Here is a 15,968-nt window from a genome sequence, read left to right as displayed (position 1 = left end):
TAGCCTATAAATATCCACTTAATCTCCTCATTAAAAAAGGGGATCTGAGTTTTTTTCTTTTAATCTTTTAGAAAGAGAGAATGAGAAAATGAGAGAGAAAATAGATCTTACCTTAATTCCTTCTTCTCCGATCAACCACTCATTCATTCTGTTCTGTTACTTTGGGATCTCATTAATCCTCTTTCCTTACTATCCTTTTCAAGATTTCAAAACCCTAGAATCTTCGTTTTTACTTTTGCTAAATCTTAAATCTACATTTTAGCTTTAGATTTGGCTTTAGATCTGCAGTTTATAACCTGAAAGGCTTTAGATCTGCAGTTTATAACATGAAACCCTAGATCCAAGGCTAAAAGCATAGATCCAAACCTTAACTCCATTGATCCTAGCTAAATTTGGGAATCAGGTCATCCTCTTCATCTTGCTGCAGATATTCACTTAAGAAAACTCAGTGAAGGACCTTCATATTTCAGAGGATTTACAAGGAACAACAAGAAGAAGAAGTCTAACTGAAGAATTCATACACAAGCTCAAAAATCGAGTCAGGTAAGTTATGTATTTTGTTTAATTTATGAGCAAGTTACGAATTTTATTTAATATAATAGCTCTGATTATGAAACTTAAGGTTCTTGTTCATTCTTTTAAGGCTTTGATTTTTCAATCTAAAATCTTTCAATTTTTTTTATGAAAAGGCAATCGATTGAGAAAGAGAGCTGTAGCTCATTTATGTTTTTTTAAACCTTTTTTTAGATATCTATTGTGCTGTGATTTCATTCTTTTGAGATGAAAATCATTTGACTAGATATGAGTGATTGTCTTCACTGAAATCCTTTTTTATATGATATGGTGTATAGACCTTGTTTACTTTATAATTTGATTTTCTTTGAAATCTTGGATGAGATTGCCTTGACTTTTCATCCATAGGATTACTGTTTTGTTGTGCTTAGATGTGTCTCTTTTAGGAATCAATATACTCAATATACTTATTAAAGTCACAGATTTTCATTCAATGTTCATAGGTATACATATTTGAGAATGATTGGAAAGTGGCAGCATTTGCTTGAATGATTTAGTCTTGAAAAGAAAACTAATGTTGCATGATGTTTGCATTAACATGTTGTCATAGTAGGGTTTTCTTTAATTACAGTTTCAAGTAATCAATCTTTTGAGTACAAATAAAATTTAGTAATATGGAATTAATATAAGAGAGTCATTTGTTGCACAGATTGTCATAATTACTTAGAATGAGCAAAGTTCTACCTTGAAGCTTGTTATCTTCATAGAAAGTTATGGATATTGTCTGAGAAAAGAAATAAGTCTTTAGAGTGTTTGAATAAATGATAGCATAAGATAAGACAAAATGACACATGATTGTTGAGTTATGCTTTAGCTGAAAATGCTTGTCTTAGGTAGTTACCTGTGAGGGAACTGAAACACAAGTTTTGAATATGTTTTTTGAAATGACTCAATGATATGTGTACAAATTCACTTGTTTTTCTTATTCTTTTTTTTTTTTTATGAATAGAGGAGAAGGTCAAGCCACCCATGACTGTGATTTCAAATTGAGACAATCTCTATGCCCTTGTTTGTCATATTTGTGTTTGTGTCTATTTTAAGAAGTTTATGATTTATTTATTTTTTATAAATATATGCCCTACCAAATTTAAATTTCTTGGGGTTAAATACTCTAAGAGGGACGAGGGATGTGTTCAAAACTAAAAGAGAGGTACGAGTAGATCATTCCCATTTCTGCCCACTTATCTATCTGTAGAGAGTATGAATCTGTAGAGAGTATTAATCTAATTTTTTTTGTCATAGCCTCTATAAGTCTTTCATTGGGTTCCCTGTTTGGATTATTTTGATTTAGAAAAATAAAATAAACGAAGAAGCCGAAGCAGGGGGGCCTACCTTATACAAATCAGGGAGTGTAGACTGTGTAGTTGTCACGTTTTAAACTATAGGGGTAGAAATGGATGGGTCAGAAACTAGAGGGTGTAGATGTAATTTTCCCTATGATTAAGTGTTATAGTGCATGCTTTTGGTGTTTCAAATAGTGCAATAACTTAGTGAGATATGTGTATACTCTCATGAGCCCAAACAGGGCAGTAACATAGTGTGTAGCTGTGTATGAATGTGTATGTGTATGATCGTGTGTGCCTATGAGTGTGTAAGTTGAGCTTGTGTAAGTGTGTATGTGTCTATGAGTATGTATATCCGTATGTATGTGTGTCTGAATATGTATGTGAGAGTGTATGTATGTATGAGGACTTTTATTTCTTTGGCCTATGAATGGGTTCTTACTCTTATTGGAAATAAAAGAATGAGTATATCTTTTCATACACTTAGAATTGGGAGTTGTATAAAACATGAAAATTGTTTTTAAAAGTATCCCCTAAAACTTTTATGTCCTGAGCTCCGGCCAATTCTGGCCGGACGTTGCCGGAAAACAAGAAACCACCCATTTGAAACCACTTTCCAGTAGAAACTTGAAATGAGTACAACACATTCAATTCTTATCCGAATTTAACAATATTATATGCATTTGTATCTATAAAAAAATATCTACAACTTTCTAGTTGGAATCTCTAGCTAATTCTGAGCTTAAGCACCCCAAAAATGTAAAAATTCAGATTTCCAGCACTGTTTGGTAACAACCTAAAATAAAAATTTTCAAGAATTGTGAGGGTAGCAGGATATTTTGGACTGATAGGAAACATGTTTCGTTTGGTGTAGCAGCAAAGTTGATTAGTGCTCATGTTTTTTTGTTTTTTTATTCCTTTGCATTGAGGCCATTTAGTTGAGTTCCTTTTGTCATGTTGAATAAATTCTTTAGGGTAACAGTAGCATCAGAACTTATTTTATGTAGCAAATATAAAAAAAAAATTCTGGACATGAGTATCAATAAAAGGGGTTCCTTCCAGTTAATGTATAAAGTTAAGAAATATCCTATTTGCGCCATTTGGACATCAGTACAATCTAAGATGCATTTGAATCTCAAATATTATTCCTTTGTTCATGATTGAAAATTTCAAGTGGGATTATGTATGAAGGAATTAACTGCCATGGCTTGCTGTCCTAAACTTGTTCTAAAATCCGCTTATATGCTAGTTATCTCAATTTTAGTTGTATACTAGGCTTCTTGAATGACCAACCTCTCTTAGGTGTATATGGGTATTGTAGCATGAAGATGTGTATAAAAATAGAGATTGTCTCATAATGCTACATTTGTATGTTCAGTACACGTGTTTTATCTGTTGGGTGATTGCAACCATATTATCTTATGGGCTAACATGGTATAGATGCATGCTTATATTTTTGTGGACGAAGGCATTGAAATTTTAGGAGTTGGAATCTCCGTGTTTGGTCATATATTACTTGCGAAATCAGCCAAGAAAAAAAAATCTGCGTAGTCTTATGCTCGTAGTTTTATTATTATTAATTTTTTTGAAATTAAGTAGTCTAGATAATTGACATACCATAGTGCTAAAAGTGTTATTATGATAAGTGAAGTTTGTGTTTCTTCCTATATATAACTGTTGCTTGTTATGAATCAAACTAAGTACACCTTGACTTTGAGACCTTGAAAATGTGTGATAAGAGGGTGTAGTGATAAAGGTGTCAGTAATCCTGATTTCACTAATCTGTTATAGTTTTTTTTTTAACTAGCTCCCTTCATTGCAATGACGATGAAGGCGTTAGGCCAAGTCCATCCTTAGGGGACTTGCTCAGTCCAAGTAGCTCTCCCCTCTCTATTTATAAGACTAGTGCAGTCTTTTTTAAGTCATGTAACCTTGTACATTAGAAGCCCATTCATTGCAAGGGTGATGAAAGAGTCATCTAGAGCCCTCTTTTAGGAGACAAGCTATGTCTCGTGTAGAAAAGTCAAACCCTTTAGGGAGATAGGTTATGTCTCAGTAAAATAGTTTATCCATAGGAGACTACTCAAGTCTCACATGTAGCTGTCCCTTCGTTTATTTTTAAGACTTGCCCAGTCTTTTGGATACCCTTAAGCATTAGGAGCCTTTTCATTATAATGAAAGAGTCATCTTGAGCCCACGCCTTTGAGGAGACAGGCTATGTCTCATGTGGTAAAATTCAAACCCTTTGGAGACAGACTTTGTCTCATTGGCCTTAGTTATCCTTTTGTTTTAGGAGACAGGCCATGTCTCATTAGCACCTCTCTTAGAATCATTAGCATAGGAGTCTGTCTTTAGCTAGAGAGTCAGTCATTCTTTCAGGAGTCTGCCCTATCATCATAGGGGTTAGGATTCTGTCAAACCTCTCATCAAGTCATGTGATTTTATCCAACCCCTGTAAGATATAGGATGCTGTCCAACCCTTATAGAGTTGTGATTCTATTCCCCAGCAAAGCATAGGATGCTGTCCAACCTTTGCGGGATATTAGGAGTCTGTCCTACCCTTATGATGATAGGATGTTGTCCTCTTGAGTCAAAAACATCAAAAACATCTGAAAATTCAAAACATCTAAAAAATTCTCGAGTCATTAAGAGAGTAGTTAGGAAAGTCTATTCCAAAATACGTTGGCTTGATCCCTTTCCACAGGGTACGTAGTGCAGCTTGGGATCCACGTCCCAAGTCCAGCCAAACCTTTAAAAATAAACTTTTCAAACCTTCCAAAAATACAAAACTTCTCCAAAATATTTTTTCAAAAAGATCTTCCCCTAAAATTAGGAGTCTGTCCTAGATGTTTGGGGTGTTTTAGAGTTAGGAGTCTGTCCTGATTGTGTTGGTATGGTGTATCTTGTCGTGTGAGTGTCCCTAGAGTTAGGAGGCCTCGAGTCCTGGTCGGTTAGACATTTAGTCGAACAGATGGCTAGACTAGGAAGCATATAGTCAGCCCATTGTTTTCTTTAGGATGCACAGCCTAGTTACACATAAGATGTAGGGTTCACCTGCATTAGCTTAAGGTTAATCAACTTGCATTAGTTAGGGCATATAGAGAGTCCTAAAAATTAGAATGCACCTGAACTTAAGCAATCGTACAAAAAGCTTTAAAAATCATCCGAGTCTAGTGGATCGAGTCTAGGATAACGGTTCTAGATGATTAGGCATCGTAGTTAGAATAGGTCATCGAACTACGTTGATTCTGATTCTTCCCGAGGCCGGGATACGTAGAGCAGCTAGGGTGGATTGTCATTCTGGTCCGAGTCAAGTATTGCATTAGAGTTTTAGGATTCGTCTTGTCGAGTCATGTATAGAGTTGAATTGTGTTGTGTGTTTTGTTGTGTTTTCTTACTTTCATGTACAGATCCTATACTTTTAGCTGTAGCATGCATGTGTTTGCACACTAGAACTTAGATACCAATTAGGTATGACATTCATAACCTATTTATTCTCAGGTGACACTTATTTCATTTCTTTTATGTGTGCTTATTAATCATCTCCGAGACATGCATGATCAGATAGACGTCTTCTCGGAGATATTCGTTCCCATTTCATATGACTTTCGCCTAAAACTCTTCAAAATCATTAAGTATATGGCATAAGAGACCAGGTGTTTGCACTTGGGCGGATGAGGTGCTCTTCGGACCTTCCAAATTCGTAACCAGGCACGAACCTTCTTTTATATCTCTGGTTATCCATTGCAACATAGCATAGTATGGGATCCAGGGCCCACTTCCTTGGATGGCGACTCTTCTTGGTTTAAGGTACGTCTCGAATCTGGGCTAGTCCTCGAATCGATAGGTATCTCACCTTATATTGCCACTCATGCTATGAGAGGCACATTCTTTCGAGATTTCCTTGGTAGAGCTCTCCATTCACGTGGATGATTCCAGAGAGGGAGACTTCTAGCGTGGGGGCTCATCCCCCGCCTCTCTCGGATCGAGGTCCACACCTACCTTCTTCCCATTTATTGTGAAAATAACATACATTTACTTCTCTTGAGTGCCATTACTTTCATTCTCTCAAGAGAGATTCATTAGGGTTTGTGTTTTGAGTGAGACAAGAGTTATTGCTTAAGATTTTACCTTTGTATTTGCCTAAACAAGAGGCTAGTGTGCTTTTACTTCATTCTAGCATTGTAAAGAAGGGTTGTGACCCTTGGAGAGTTTAAATACTCGGTGTTTATAAGGAAGCCTCGGACCTGGCCATGGTGTGGTGTCCAGATAGTGATAAACCCAAGGACGACAAGCTTGGAAGAGTGGAGTAGGTCTTTTGAGAAGACCGAACCACTATAAATCTCCGTATTCATTGTGGGGTGCCTTCTACTATCTCTCTCATCTCCCAACTCTCTTGGTAATATGTTAAACCTTATTCTTTACAAGTGCATGCTAGATAGCTTTAAAGTAATTGGTAGAATTTCTTAAAACAAGGTTTTCAAAGCAACAAATTTTTATAGTACCTAATTCACCTCCCCTCTTAGGTTGCCTAGTCTATTTTCAAATATGATGTGGCCTTGCATTCTTAGCAAACTTTCATGTTCATAGGGTTATACCTTAGCTTTGGAAACGTTTGGTGAAGGAAACTAAGCTCAAATATCACTTTTGATTTAGAGATTAATTGCCAAATGAATTGGGCATATATTCTGAATTGAACTTCTCTATATCCTGATATCTAGTTTCAGCATCATGACGGACTCTGCTTACATGTTAGATAGGTTGTTCGTATTTTTCTTTTCCACTCACCAATACGGCGCTGACCACAGCTGAACTGACCACCAAATATAGGTATAACTCTTCTCCTGGAATCGGCTACGTCGGCAATAGGGGAGATTAGAGATATGACTTCAGTTGTTCAAATGAACTCTGACATTCGTGGGTCCATGAAAACTCTGACATTTCGGATAGTTTTGAAGAAGGGGAGGCATTTCTCGGCTGATTTTGACATGAAACGACTTAAGGCCGCTATCCTTCCAGTGAGGCGTTGAACTTCCTCCACATTCTTCTTGGCATGTCTAAAATGGCCTTGATCCTTTCCGGATTAGCTTCAATCCCTCTGTGGCTCACCGTGAATCCTAGAAACTTTCTGGATGTAACACCGAATGCACATTTCGCTGGATTTAACTTCATCTGATGCTTTCGAATAAACGAAAAGGTTTCTTCAAGATTGGAGATATGGTTTTCCATTTGTAAACTCTTCACCAGCATGCCATCTACATATACTTCAATGTTGCGACCTATCTGGTTTTCGAACAATCTGTTAACCAACTATTGATAGGTAGCTCCTGCATTCTTCAACCCTAAAGGCATTACCCTATAACAGAACAATCCCTGTTCCATGATAAATGATGTTTTCGGGATATCAGGAGCATACATTTGTATTTGGTTATAGCCGAAAAATGCATCCATAAAGCTAAACAACTGGTGACTGAAGGTGTCATCAATCAGCGTATCGATTTTTGGGAGTGGGAAATGGTCCTTTGGGCAAGCTCGATTGAGATCAGTGTAATCAATGCAGATTCTCCATTTTCCATTCTCCTTCTTTACCCTTACTACATTAGCAAGCCATTCCGGGTAGTGAATTTCATTGATGAAATTGGCTTTTAAAAGCTTATCTACTTCTTCGTAGATATGGGTCTGCCTCTCTGGGGCAAAGTTCCTCTTTTTTTGTTTAACTGGCTTGAATGAGGTGTCCACATTTAACTTATGGATGCTCAGGAGAAATTCCGAGCATATCAGATGCTGACCATGAGAAGACATCCGCATTAGCTCGAAGAAAATTAATCAATTTTGTTCTGATTTTACCTTATAGTAATGAACCGATCTAGACATTCTTTTCTTCATTTCCCTGGAACAAAGGTATTTTGTTGAGCTCTTCCATCGGTTCTCCTCTAGTTGTCCTTGGCTTATCTCGAGAATCGGTTGTATTAATGGAAAATGCTTCTTTCGGTTTATTGGTGCCTTTCAAACTAACATAGTTACAAGATCGGGCCTGCTCTTGGTTACCGCATATGACACCGACACCCTGGGGAGTGGGGAATTTGATCTTCAAATGAGGGGTGGAAACGACTGCTTGGATCTCATTCAACGCGGGTTGCCCGATTATTGTGTTGTAAGAGGAAGGTTCCTGGACCACATGGAAGGTCTGCATGAGCGTCCTCTGACATTTATTGGTACCGAAGGTTACCGGGAGATCAATCTGTCCGTCTATTTTTACGGAGCACCCGAAAAGCTATAAATGGACCATTCAACTGAAGTGAGGTGATCTATACCTATACCCATTTGATCAAACACTTTATAATGAAGAATATTTACCGAACTTCCAGTGTCGATGAGTATTTTGCTGACATTAAAATTGGCAACAACTAAACGACTTACTACTTCATCATCATGCGGTACCGTGACTCCACTATAATATGCATATGTGAAGGTGATAATCAGTTCAACATTTTCTCCGTCTGTTCTCAACTTCTTAGTCTGAGCTTTTAAAGAATTTACTTGTAGTTGTAGGGCCACCGACCGCTGGCCCTCCGAAGATGATATCAATGTTCCCAACAATTTGATGATGATTGTTAGATATTGTGCTTTCTCGACGCCTGTCCGAATCCCTGTGATGAGGGAGATCTCTGGAGACTGGATGAAAGATATCTAGTAGGAGATCTTTGTCGGTCAGGAGAATGATGCTTGGAGGGGGATCTTCGGACTTCTGATCATGGAAACTGATGATCGTTATTGTGCGGATTTCTAACATAACGGCGTAGCTACTCTCCTCTAACTAGTCTTTCAATTTCCTCCTTAAGGTGAAAACATTCATCTGTCGTATGCCTACGGTCTTCATGAAAATGGCAAGATTTCTGACTTTTCCGAGTCTTACTTGTGGGCTTCATTTTCCTGGGTAGCTGAATCAAACCTTGGTCCCTGATCTCGTTCAAGATGTTGGAAATTGTTGTGTTAAGGGGAGTATAAAACTTTTCAAAGGAAGGAATCGGTCATAGGTTTCGATCCTTATCATCAGGTCTTGGTGGCCGGTTCGGTCTGTTTGTCTGCTGATTCTCCTCTTTTGGCTTGTCTTGCGGTCTTTGAGGATCAGAGCTTTTGTCTAACTCCAACAACTCTTTAGCATCGACGAATCTGTCTGCCCTTGTCATAAGATCTTGTAGAGTGCGCGGAGGTTCAACATGGAGTTAGAGCTTCAAATCTCGATTATGAGCGGCAAATTTCAAAGTTGCAATTACGATGTCAAAATCAAGATTGGTGATCTGCTCTACCTAAGCGTTAAATCGGCTCATAAAACTTCGGAGAGTTTCTTCTTTTGTCTAGCGCAGCGCGATCAATGCATCGGTAGGTCTGTGCCGGGGCCGGTTATTCGCAAAGTAGGAAGCAAACTGCTTACCTAGCTCATGGAACGATCCGATAGAATTAGGCTTTGAACTAGTGTACTACGTGCTGGTGTTTCCTTTCAGCAGTGAGTAGAAGGCCTTGCACATGAAGCCATCTGAAGCACCTTTGAGATACATTACCCTTCGATAAGTCTTAAGGAATTCCAATAGATTAGTAGTTCCATCATACAACGTGAAACGAGCTAGATCGAACATTGGATCCACCCGGGCAAACATTACCTCTGGTGTAAATGGTGAAATTGCTTCTTTCTCCCTTTCGCCGAGTATACCGATATTATAGGGAGCTTTCATTTCCTAACACACCTATCGAATCTGGCTTTCTAACCTAGTGATCCCATCAAAGTTTGGATCAACAACTGGAACTGGCAAATCTGCAGCAATCTGTCGATCTACAGTAGTAGGCGCATGATCTTGTAGCATAGTTGGAAATTGATGCTTCTGCTGCATGTTTCGATGATGTTTCAGTAGATAGGCAACATAATTAGTATGTACTGGACTAGTGACGGAGATAGAGGCTGCACGCTCTCGATGGTGTCTTCTGCGGGGATGGCGATCCTCTTGTGAATTTTCACTGTCATCCAGATCCACCTTTGATGGAGATCGATTAGCCGGAGCTTGAGTTTCTTTTGGAAGATCCTGCAAGGGTGATAATCAGCGAAGGATCTCGGAGACTTGTTGAGAGAGATCCTTGTACATTTCTCTAGTTGGAAAATTGTCTCCCCGATTAGATCCGACTGGAGATTCTTCTGTTTGAGGGAGATGCCGCTTGTCCGGTTGAGGAGAATGGTAGTAGAACCTTGATCGGATTGACTGCTCATGATCATCTTATCGGTTTGCTTTGAATTAGGTTTCTTCATTATCGGAGATCTCTCCAGAGAATGATGAGGTCCCACGGATGGCGCCAAAATGTTAACTCGATTTTCTGCTCAACGATTGAACGACTGGTAGAGAATTATAGTCCAAAAATCATGTGCACTCACATAGAGATGTCAAAGATCTTGTAAATCAAGTTCTAAGATATTTTCTACTATTAACTCGGAAATCAACGTTTACATTTAAAAATCACGATAAGAAAGATTACAAGAAGTAAACTAATCAGAGAACCTAACTTTCAACGATCGGAAATTGGATAGGAGGTTCGCCAGAGAAGATGGAGCTCTCTCAGCAAAAGGAAGCTCATCCTTCATTTACTTTCTCCTCCCCTCATATGAGCGGGAGAGTCCTCTTTTAAAAGGGGATCATACATATTTTGTCAGTGTGAAGTCTACGTGTCATTTTCCCATTGGCTTGGGAACTAACAGAATCATATTCGGTGTATGTGCCAGTCAAAGCTTGATGTTTTTATCTCTTGATCGTGAGATCTAAACTCTAACGACTTTGGCTGACCTGGCTAAAAGGAATCATGCGATCTGTTATCAATGAGAAGGAAAGGTGATCTATTGTTACCCATTAGATCATTCCATGCCACGTGTCCAGCTAGTGAGGGTTAAGACCAATTTTACCCCAAACAGAGCTATTGCTGGATATTTGTCCTGTATTGAGCATTTGACTGGGTTAAACTATGGAAAATTGAAAGAACACTTGAACATTGCCCTCGGTTACATGGAACTTAACTGTGCGCTTTTGATCGACGAACCACCTAAGGACTCGGCTACAAGTACACCCGAGGCTAAGACACTACGTGCCAAGGGGTGCAATTCCTGACACTAAAGACAACAAGGAGTTGACCGCCAAGGAATACTTAGCAGCAATTGAGGAGCAATTCAAGGGGACTTCCAAGGCACTTGCAAGCATCCTCGATGCGGATGCTGACCCTCAGGTATGACGAACATAGCGGTGTGTGTGAGCACATAATGAAAATGAGTGATATGGCCTCTTAGCTTAAAAGGATGGAAATGGAAATTTCCGAAGGATTCCTTGTCCACTTCATTATGACTTCTCTTCCTGCGCAATTTGGACCTTTCAAAATTAATTATAATACACAGAAAGAGAAGTGGACCGTGGGCAAATTAATCGCCATTTGTGTCCAAGAAGAGGAAATGTTGAAAGTGGAAAAGCCAGATAGTGCTCACTACATCGCATTTGGTCCCACAAGGACAAATTTTAAGAAGAAAGGGAAGAAGGGTGGAAACAAAGGCAAGAAAGGCAAACCAGTGGATGGCACTGCCCCTCAAGGCAAATTGGGTATCAAATGCCTTTTTTGCAGGAAAAGAAGGCACATAATGATTGAATGTGCCAAGTACAAGGCATGGCTTGAAAAGAAAGGTAATAATTTAGTTTTTATGTATTTTGAATCCAATTTAATTGATGCACCTAAAGATACTTGGTGGGTTGATACTGGTGCATCTGTTCATATTACAAATTCTATATAGGGTTACGTGCAAAGTCGTAAACCGAGCAAAGGACAACAGACCATTATAGTAGGAAATAGAATATAGATTGATGCAGAAGTCGTAAGGACATTCCGTCTCATTTTTTATACGGGCTTCTGCTTAGATTTACTAGATACTCTTTATGTTCTGATTTTTGCTAGGAATTTAATTTCTATTGCAAGACTTGATTCCTATGGTTTTGAATTTAAGTTTAGTAATGGACAATTTATTCTATTCCGTGGATCTCATATGGTTGGATCTGGTGTTTTGATGGAGAATCTATATAAGATTAAATTAGATTCCTCCCATGCTCAAAATCTATTTTCTCTGCATATGAATGGTAAAATTGGAAATGTTAATAATAAACGAAGTCAAATGGACAATAACTCCTCACTTCTATGGCATAAACGGTTGGGTCATATATCGAAAGATAGAATGAAACGACTTGTGAAGGAAGGAGTTCTTGAAACACTTGACTTTTCCGATTTTGGTGTATGTACAGATTGCATAAAAGGAAAATACACTAAAACTAGTAAGAAAGGGACCACTAGGAGTATGAGTCTACTAGAGATCATTCACACTCATATCTGTGGACCTTTTCCAACTCCGATAGTTGGTGGACAAAGATACTTTATTACCTTTATTGATGATTTTTCTCGCTGTGGTTATGCATATCTCATCAATGAAAAATTAGAAGCCCTGGATATGTTTAAGATTTATAAAACCGAAGTTGAAAGTCAACTTGATTTGAAAATAATGATTGTAAGGTCCGATAGAGGTGGAGAATACTCCGGTAAATACTCTGAGACGGGCCGCAATCCAGGAGCTTTTGCTATGTATCTACAAAAGAACGGTACCATCGCTCAATACACAATGCTAGGGACACCTGAGCAGAATGGCGTGGCTATGAGGTGAAACTGTACTCTTATGGATATGGTGAGAAGCATGTTGTGTAATTCTTCATTACCTGAGTTTCTATGGGGAGAAGCCTTAAAGACAGCGGTGCATATCCTAAATCGGGTTCCTACTAAGGTGGTTGCCAAAACCCCTTATGAGCTATGGGTTGGATGGAAGCCAACTTTAGGATGTTTGCACATATGGGGATGCTTGGCTTGGCTGAGGCAAAAAATTATAATCCCCAAATAAGAAAATTAGACCCTAAAACAATCACTTACTATTTCATTGGTTATCCTGATAGGTCTAAGGGTCTTAGATTTTAGCGTCCTAGTCAGAGTACTTGTATCATAAAGACTAGATACGCCGAGTTTTTAGAAAATGGCGACTCCAAAGGGAGTCTTGTGCGTAGGAAGTAGACCTGGCAAAAGTGACCCGTGCCCGCGGGTCGACCCGGCCCACCCGCAAATTTGCGGGCACGGGTCTAAGTTTCCGTGACCCGTCAAAAACCAACCCGCGGGTGACCCAACCTGCAAAAACACGGGTCGGGTCGGGTCAACCCGCGGGCACCCGCATTTTTACAGTATTTTTTAATCTTTTTGAGAATGTTATCATCACTGCTGTTTGTTTTTTATGAGTAACTCCTCACTTTATAAAAAGTACGGTATGTCCTGCACCGTAGGATTATCCAAAGTTCCAAACCGTCCATTAGATGGGCCATACCCTAAATAGGTTATGCCCCAAAATTATTTCCATCGGTTGATTCTAACCCTCCGATCTATAGAGGGTTAAGATCAACCCTCTAACATTCAGATTGGAGGGATAGGATCATCCTATGGAAATGATTTTTGGAGCATAACCTATTTAGGCTATTGCCCAACTAATGGACGGTTTGGATCATCCTATGGTGTGGGCCATACATAAAGTGAGAGTGCCCAGTAGTGTTGATAACATTTAAATGTGGTTTTTATTTTATTAGAATTTGCTATCAAGCTTCTCCTTTGGCAATTTCTCGGCAAGTGGCCTTTGTGTATGCAAAGATGCGCGCATCCAAATGTTGCTAAAATGTTCCTAGAAAATGTAAAAAAGTAATCATTACACCACAAAAAGTAAATTAGCTAAATTATAAAGTTTTGAATGAAAAATTACCTAGAAAGGGTTATAAAATTTTAAAATTACGAAAAAAATACCAAATCACATATCCGAGGTTATGACAATTACGGGAAAAATAGAGGCTGTCAAATCAAAATAATTATTACAATCCCATATTTGCGGCATATTTGCGGGTGACCCGCGGGTTGACCCGGCCCACCCGCGGGCCGCGCGGGTCACGTAAATTTTGACCCGCCAAAATGCGGGTCATTTTCTCACCCGACCCGTGAACCCGCACCCGCATCACCCGTGGGTTGACCCGGCCCGACCCACCCGTTTGCCAGGTCTAGTAGGAAGATAACTTTTGAGGATAACTATGTTACGATTCTGTTGCTAGTTTTCCAAGAAAAGGTGGTGTCTGTCCCCATTCATGAGGACATAGTCGAACCTGAAGCCATTACAGACATAACACCTCCTACGAAAGAGGGCCCAATAGAAGTTCCTACTGAGCAGCCTTTGCGCAGGTCCCAAAGAGAAAGGAGATCGACCATTCGAAATGACTATTAGGTCTATCTTAATGAGTGCGAATATGAAGGAGAGATAGACGATGATCCCGTCTCTTTCCATCAAGCTATGGAAAGTGATCAGTCAAATAATGGCTTCAAGCCATGAAGGAAGAGCTACTCGATGAAGAAGAACCAAGTTTGGAAACTCACTGAGTTACCAAATGGAGTCAAGCCAGTTGGCTGCAAATGGGCTTTAAGACCAAACATGACTCCAAGGGTAGCTTTGAGAGACATAAAGCAAGATTGGTTGCAAAATGTTACACTCAAAAGGAAAGGATAGACTACAAAGAAACTTTCTCTCCTGTTTTCAAGAAAGTCACTTTGATGATAGTCATGGATTTAGTAGCTCATTATGATTTAGAGTTACATCAGATGGTTGTTAAGACTGCTTTCCTAAATGGAGATTTGCATGAGATTGTCTATATGACACAACCTGAAAGTTTTCAGGTTGAAGGCAAGGAACATTTAATGTACAAGCTTGACCGATCCATCTATGGTTTGAAACAAGCCTCTTGGCAGTGGTACTTGAAGTTTCACACAATTATCACAGAATTCGGGTTCGAAAATGCTGTGGACCAATGTATATATCTCAAGGTCAGTGGGAGCAAGTTCATCATTTTAGTATTGTATGCCGATGATATCTTGCTTGCTAGTAGCAATTTGGGCATTTTGATGGAAACCAAAAAATTCCTTTCTAAGGATTTTGACATGATGGATCTCGATGAAGATTCTTATGTTATAGGAATAGAGATTTACCGAGATAGGGCTCAAGGATTGCTGTGATTATCTTAGAGAGCCTATGTTGAGAAAGTTCTGAAGAGGTTCAACATGGATAAATGCGCAGCTCGCATTGCTCCTATGGTTAAAAGAGATATATTTAGTGGTTCACAAGGTCCCAGGAATGATTTGGTACGGGAGGAAATGATGAGAATTCCTTATGCATATGCAGTAGGAAGTCTCATGTATGCTCAAGTTTGTACCCGTCTAGATTTGGCCTACGTTGTGGGCATGCTTGGAAGGTATCAAAGTGATCCTGAAATGGATCATTGGAAACCTGTTAAGAAAGTTATGTGTTATTTGCAAAGAACAAAAGATTATATGCTCACATTTAGGAAGACAAATAGCCTTGAGGTGATTTTCTATTCTGACTCCGAATTTGCTAGTTGTCGGGACACCATGAGATCCACATTAGGTTATATCTTTATGCTTTCAGCATGACCAATATCCTAGAGAAGCATAAAGCAAGGAATGACTGCTTCATCTACGATGGAAGCAGAGTTTATAGCATGTTGGGAAGCTTTGGCACATGCCTTATGGCTGCGGAACTTTATCTCCGGGCTTCAGGTTGTTGATACTATTAGGAAGCCGTTGAAGATGTACTCTGACAATTCCGTTGCGGTTTTCTTTTCCAAAAATAATAAGTTGTCAGATGGTTCGAAGCTATTAGATTGAAGTATCTTATTGTTAGAAAAATGATTCAGGATCAATTAGTGTCTACTGAATACATAAGTACCGCACTTTTGTTGGAGATCCAATGATGAAAGGCTTACCACCTAAGGTCTTTAATGACCATGTAGCACGCATGGGGTTGTTGAGTAAGTCCGGCTGTAATGATTAGTGGGAGTCTGCATAAAGTTTATAGACATTATATTGTGATCACTTTTGAAGATTTTGATCCTGATAAATAAAGTTATCCGCTTTTCCATATTTGTAGGGAAATGATATATCCAACCCTTTTGATCACCA

The 15,968-nt window shown here is 39.0% G+C and overlaps 1 protein-coding gene across 1 annotated transcript; it reads left to right on the top strand.

Annotated features, from left to right (window-relative positions):
- Window positions 1-15,050: 15,050 nt before the first annotated feature.
- Window positions 15,051-15,674, top strand: LOC143888628 (secreted RxLR effector protein 161-like). The gene is made up of 2 exons (XM_077393066.1): window positions 15,051-15,353; window positions 15,453-15,674. Exons 1-2 carry the CDS (start codon window positions 15,051-15,053, stop codon window positions 15,672-15,674), a joined length of 525 nt encoding a protein of 174 aa, XP_077249181.1.
- The last annotated feature ends 294 nt before the right edge of the window (window positions 15,675-15,968 follow it).

The sequence above is a fragment of the Tasmannia lanceolata genome, unplaced genomic scaffold (genome assembly GCF_043159265.1).
Source record: "Tasmannia lanceolata isolate RefF3 unplaced genomic scaffold, GAP_Taslan_0.1 ptg000012l, whole genome shotgun sequence".
Lineage (NCBI taxonomy): Eukaryota > Viridiplantae > Streptophyta > Magnoliopsida > Canellales > Winteraceae > Tasmannia > Tasmannia lanceolata.
Note: the sequence above shows the minus strand (reverse complement) of the source record. Positions and strands in the feature narration are given on the sequence as shown.